Below are 5,841 nucleotides of genomic sequence, written 5' to 3'. Positions count from 1 at the left end.
CACTGCAGCACTCCTGCTGGGAACAGGCCAGGCCAGGCTCTTCCCAGCACCTCAGGAGAGGTGAGCTCCATCCCACGGAGAAACACAGTGAGCACAGGGACAGGTGGCCAGAGTGGTGTCTGGAAGTCGTGTCTGAGGGATGGGAAGGGGTCCCACGGGTGCCTGTGCGGGGAAGAGACGACCTCTCTTCTCTTCTGCCAGTGTGGGTTGTCTCTTCTGCAGGACCGACTGCCTTGCCACCCCGTGGCCCCCTCCCCACGCCGCTGCTGCAGGCTCAGTCCCTGCCTGCTGCAGAGCTGCTACTTGGGGCCCTGCCCACCGGTGTAGTCCTGGTACGGGCTGGTCCGGGCCTTGGGCCGGGGGATGGAGAAATCACTCTGGGGTTCCATGGTCTGAAAAGGAAGCATGAAAGTCTTTACCTTCCAAAACTGGAAAGAAACAATAGAATAATAGGACTTAAAAAAACAGAGGAGAGAGAAACAGAGCTGAAGGTTTCCTGAGAGTGTGAACAAGGGGGCTGTGGAAGAGGAGCCTGTCAGAAGAGACCAGTAGTGGAGACACATCACCAAAGGATGTGTGGGCACATGATGTGGGCACTAGACCTGACTAGGATTTGGTGTGAAGGGAAACTGGTGAGTGGACATGAGACATGCAGACTGCTCACTCTGGGTCTGCACTGCAGCTCCCAGTTGCTTCTGGTGGGAATACATTCGTGGCACGGGCTGGGGAAAGGAGCACAATCTCCTGAGGAAAGAGCACAGCCTACTGCAGGAACTGTGCCCCAGGAGAGGACCTCTTCCATTGTGTCAAACCCAGAAGGATTGAAAACCACAACCTCAGACTTTGCCTTGGGCTCCTCTTGCCCCCCTGTGTCCCTGGACATGTCCCAGCCCCCTCCTCACAGCTCCAGGCACCTCCATGAATCCTTGTGGTGTCCCCCAGCCCGTGAGCACCCCCCTGCCTCCACAGGAGCTGCTCGAGATCCACCCCCCCATGCCCCTAACCCTGACCCTGACCCTGATCTCAGCGCCTGAGTAACACCCTGCACGTGGGGAAAAGGTCACAGGGACAGGGACTCACCTTCATCTGGAAGTGAGAGGAGTACGGGGAGTAGCTGAGGTCTCCTGGGTTTCCTGAGTTGGAGGAGAGGAGGCAGTGAGTGAGTGAGCACTGGGTGGCAGCTTGGGAACACCACACCAAGGGCGACCCACAGGGCCCGTGGCCACGTTAGCAGATGCAACAGGCAGGCAGGAGGGGGGTTAAAATCCATAGGTAGGTGACTTATTAAATGTTTTCTTATGAAAAGAGGAATGAATGGTATTGTAAATAGGACATAGGTGGCCTTGGAGTTTAGACACGTCCTGTTGCCTCACAGTTAGTGTCATCACCACCAGCCAAATCCCTCCCACCTGCATGCACAAGACCCCTTCTGCAGCACTCCCTGAGAGAGCACAGCCTTTCTCAGCTGTTCTGTCACAAAGGTGGGGGTCTGACTCCAGGGGACAAATGTGATCTCAGTAGGCAGATCCATGGGAAGTACAGCCATATCTCCTACCCACAGATTTGGGAAGCCTCAACTGATGAAACATTTTTGCTTTGTCCTAACAGGCATGAGACTCATACAGAAAAGTGAGACCTCCTTGCCTCCTCTTTGGATGATGGGTTCATTTTTAAATGGATAATGGGAAGCAGACCAGAACTGGAATAAATAATTTCCAAGGTACAACCTGGAGAGGTCTGAAGAGCTGGAGAACTTCTAAGAGAGAAGCACAAGGAGCCTGACTCTTCCCTTCCCAGACACTGGAATCACAAGGATTCAGCCCTGACACACAGTCAGTACCCCACCCAGTCACTCCTACACCCGTGTGGCGTTTGCACTGGTCCCGACTCTTTTCCCTCTTGCCTGGAGGTTCATTTTCACTCACATTTCTGAAGTTTCATCAGTCTGACACTTCTTCCTGCCTCTACCCATCCCCTTCAGATCTTTTCTCGTGGCCCTCCTACCCCCTTCAGCTGGGGAGGGGAGGGCAGGGGGGTCCCTCGCTGCCCATACCTCTCACAATCTCCTCCTGGCTGTAGGCCTGGTTGTCCACCCCAGCCTGCTTCAGGAACGTGGGCTGGCAGAAGTCATCTTCTGGAGGGTAGTCCTCCAGCTTCAGAGGAGCAGTGAGGAAACAGATTTCAGGGACGATATACATTATCAGGAAGACCCATCCATTGGACACCAGCGCGATGGCCACGACAGGATCATCCCAGCTAGGTTTCTTTAAAGCTCTGTTGCCTTTTGTGAGCATAGTGATCCACACTACCCAAATGGCAATGGAGAAGAGGATGGTGACAAAGATGTGTGCCCCGTGCCTCTTCCAGCTTTTGTACGACCCACAGAATGTGAACATGGAAACCAGGAAGGTCAGAGCCATCAAGAAGAGCACATAGATCAAAAGCATGACAAAGTCCTTGTTGAGCTCCTCCCGAGGCATATTCAGAAATTTGTCTCTCTGGTTTACTAGCATGGTGACTAAGTACTCGATGCTGATCACAACTTGTACCAGGGCAAAGGAAACAATGAGGAGCAGCAGCACCAGCCAGGAGAAGGGCTTTCTTCCTCTCACTAGTTTGTTGAGGTTGCAGGCGTGGGTGAGGAGGCACGAGAAGCACAGAGCAAAGACGACTCCAAACAGGAAGACACGAGTGGGGAGAGTCCTGGGATTCAATTTAATGATGAAGGCAAAAGTGAGACCAAAAATGCCAAGTGTGCCCAGGAGAAAGAAGAAATAGACAGAGATCATGTGCCTCTTGCTGTTGTCCTGGACTTTGCAGATGAGGAAGAAGAGCGAGAAGATGAGGAAAATGGTGACGACGACGCCCGCCGCAGCCAGGGACTCCAGGACGATGCCCCAGGCCTCCTCCATGGCACACAGCAGGTGATAGTCAGCAGCAATGCTGCCACAGCCCCGGGGAGGTGACGTGGTCATCCTCTCACCTTCCTGAGCAACCTCCCTGTGGAATGTTCCCCCAAGCTGTGGAAGAAGAAAAGACACAAGGTATTGTACCAGCCACCAGGGCGTTGCCAGCAGTGGGGAAGGGGAGGCAGGACAGAGCCTGCGGTGCAAGGACCCCACAGTGCTGAGGACACGGGGCTGAGGGAGCAGAGCCCTTCCCTTCTTGGGCACTGGCTGCATACCAGGGGCCAGGCAAGCCCCTCAGCAGGAGACAACTCACTTTGCACGTCCTCTGCAGTGTGCCTGGGGTTGTGCAGTGTGGTAGGAGCACGGGGAGCAGGGAGATGAGGCTGTCTGAGGCATTAGCTTGGTGCCCTGCAGCACAGGGACCCAGCTGCTGTGTCACCTCGGTGACAGAGAGCAGCTGCTACTCACAGTACAGTTCACACTCTTTTGACAAGCTCAGACACCACCACCTTGTGCCCGTGAATTCGGAGATGAGCAATGCAGAACAGGAACTCATTACTCTCTTTTCTGCCTTTTACTTTCTCTGAAACACTCCTGGCTTTGGTTTATGGCTATGGATGAAGGTGAACTTTAACTGCCTTTTACCTTGCAGATAACCTGGATGCCTCCAGCACAGCTCTTCTTTTTTCTATTTGAATATTACATACAGGTAACCAACCATGAGCCCTAAACCCATATTCCTCCTTCTTCATGGCCGTGCTGGCTCACAGCCCTCAGTCCCTGCCCAAGACAGAGCCTGGCGCTGGCTGGAGGCCTCACACCTCAGAGCAGGTGCCCTTCGTCCCACAAAGTAACCCCCAAGTCACCACTGGAGGAGCCCACGTGTGAGGACCAGGTCCCGACCACCCCCAGCACAGTCCTGCCCTCACACCAGGCGCCCCGTGCTGCGCGGGCAGCCTGGCTTGAGCCCGGGGGGTAAGAGGGGTTTTTGGGTGAGCTCTGCCCATCCCCTGGGGGAATTAAGTTGCCTGCTTCCCCGGGAGCCCGAGGCATGTGCAGACACCACTGCATGAAGCTGCTGGGCACTTCGTGGCCTGAGGCAGGTGCCCGGTGAGTGCAGATCTCAGGGGCCAGGGGCTACCTTCTAGGTACCAAACTGCTCATTTTGACTCATGCCTCTAGAATCTACCAAAACAAGAGTTTAGATACAATATTGGCATGAAACATGGGGGAATCTGGCCTTAATGGTGACCCACAGGGGAAAACCAAGGGCTTTCTTTCCTGATATATCAAGAGAAAAGTTAACTTGGCAAAATTTAGATTTTTTCGTGCTCGTTATGCCATTTGCCTTGATTTTTCCCTTCCAGAAAAACACACTGCAGTTCTGAGCCTGGTTCTGAAACCTTTCCAACAGGTTTTAGAGAATGTAGTTTGAGTCTTCAATAAATGGCAGTCGATCTAATCAAAAGATGAAGGAACAGGGAAAACATTACTGACTCATTCTCAGCCCCACACATACCTCAGTGTGACCTGCTTACAAACGGTGGAATATTTCTCCAGCTTTCTACCTCACTGTGTAAAAGGAGATCTGTGGCTCTTCAAAAGGCCAGCTACAACAAAATGCAAATTGTTCTACTATGCAGGGATGCTGGACTCCCCTGGGGAGAATTAAGGTAGTGCCTAACACGTGTAAGAGTTTCCTCAGATCACAGTTCACAAAATTTGGGGGATTTATATCTCTTGCACAAATAGCTGAGAGTCATCTGGACGTTTGTGACTAATAAATAATGAAACCTTCTGAAAACCTGGAGAGCAGATGCCTCAGTGTTGCCCACAGAGGTGTGCTGTCGATAGATGAGCTCATCTCCCAGCTCGGGCAGACACAAACCGGTGCCCGCTCTCGGGTGGGTTAGGAGCCCAGAACCAGGGGCAGACCCCAGAGCCAGGGGCAGACCCCAGGGCAGCACAGGGCACACCCACAGCTCGGGCTCCTGACTGGTGCCTACTGCAGGTAGTCCTTTCCACGGTTGTCTGCCACAGCCCTTGGAACAAATAGGATGGAAAGGACCTCACTGCTTTGGAGAATTGGGCCACTTGTGCCAATTTTTACTCCTTTTTTTTTTCCTAGGGTAGATGTCCTGTGAGGCATTGAATAGTCTCTGCCTTGTCTCCTGGGCAAGTGTTGCCCCCAAGAAGCCAAGTCTGCTCATCCAGCACCTCCAGAAGAGTCTGGGATTTCCGAGGGGTGCTGTGGTGACTTCACAGCTCACCTCAAACCATCATCCTCGATTTAGTGTCACACCTTCTCCCTGCAGCCCCAGCCTCCCCTCAGTGACACCTATGCATAAAACACACCCGTCCAGCCAGATTTCAAACCCTCTCCCAGAAGTCTGCCATGCCTCCCCCAGCTCCAGCTGCCAGTCCCACCTTTGGGGCAAGGGCGGGAGGCATTCTCTGTGCCCCTGCTCCCCCAGTCCCTGCAGGTCCCTGGGGTCCTGCACGCCAGCCCAGCCCCAGGAGGCAGGTCTGCCCTGGAGCCCACAGGATGTTCCCTTGAGTTACCTTTCTGTTCCTGCCGGGAGAAGGCACAGGGAGGCTCTGTCGGGAAGGGGCGAGTGCCCAGGGCACGGGTGACAGTCCCCTCTGGACCCCGGCACTCGCCCTGCGGGAGCTTTACCAGCTGGCGGGCTGTGGAGGTGTGGCCAGGCACGCCCAGGCCAGTTCCACCACCTCACCCCTCCACGGGACACGCTTCTGACAATGCCCTCCCCGTGCCAGGAAGTGAAGAAAGGCTCCAGGCTCCTGACGTCAGCCAGGACTCGCCCTGCACGGGGTGGGGATGGAGCCGGGACGGGGCCAAGCGCCCAATGAGGTGCTCCCCGTCTGGCTCTGGCACCCGTGGGTGGGGACCGTGGCTATGAATAGCAGCGGG

At 54.7% G+C, this 5,841-nt stretch overlaps 1 protein-coding gene across 1 annotated transcript; it reads right to left on the bottom strand.

Annotated features, from left to right (window-relative positions):
- Positions 1 to 299: 299 nt before the first annotated feature.
- Positions 300 to 2,975, bottom strand: LOC103782606 (retinoic acid-induced protein 3-like). The gene is made up of 3 exons (XM_008950381.1): positions 2,054 to 2,975; positions 1,081 to 1,133; positions 300 to 392 (listed from the first exon to the last, which is right to left on the bottom strand). The coding sequence occupies exons 1-3, from the start codon at positions 2,973 to 2,975 to the stop codon at positions 300 to 302; spliced, it is 1,068 nt and encodes a 355-aa protein (XP_008948629.1).
- Between the last annotated feature and the right edge of the window lie 2,866 nt (positions 2,976 to 5,841).

Source organism: Merops nubicus, unplaced genomic scaffold, assembly GCF_000691845.1.
Source record: "Merops nubicus isolate BGI_N331 unplaced genomic scaffold, ASM69184v1 scaffold17812, whole genome shotgun sequence".
NCBI lineage: Eukaryota > Metazoa > Chordata > Aves > Coraciiformes > Meropidae > Merops > Merops nubicus.
The sequence above is the reverse complement of the archived record's forward strand: the minus strand, read 5'-3'. Positions and strand labels throughout refer to the sequence as shown.

Bases quoted from the DNA above. Each gene is read 5' to 3' on its own strand.
- LOC103782606 (XM_008950381.1), bottom strand. From the start codon at position 2,975: ATGACCACGTCACCTCCCCGGGGCTGTGGCAGCATTGCTGCTGACTAT. The intron at 1,134-2,053 runs GTATGGGCAGCG...CCTCCAACTCAG, and splicing joins CCAGGAGGAGATTGTGAGAG to GAAACCCAGGAGACCTCAGC. The intron at 393-1,080 runs GTGAGTCCCTGT...CTTCCTTTTCAG, and splicing joins CCTCTCACTTCCAGATGAAG to ACCATGGAACCCCAGAGTGA.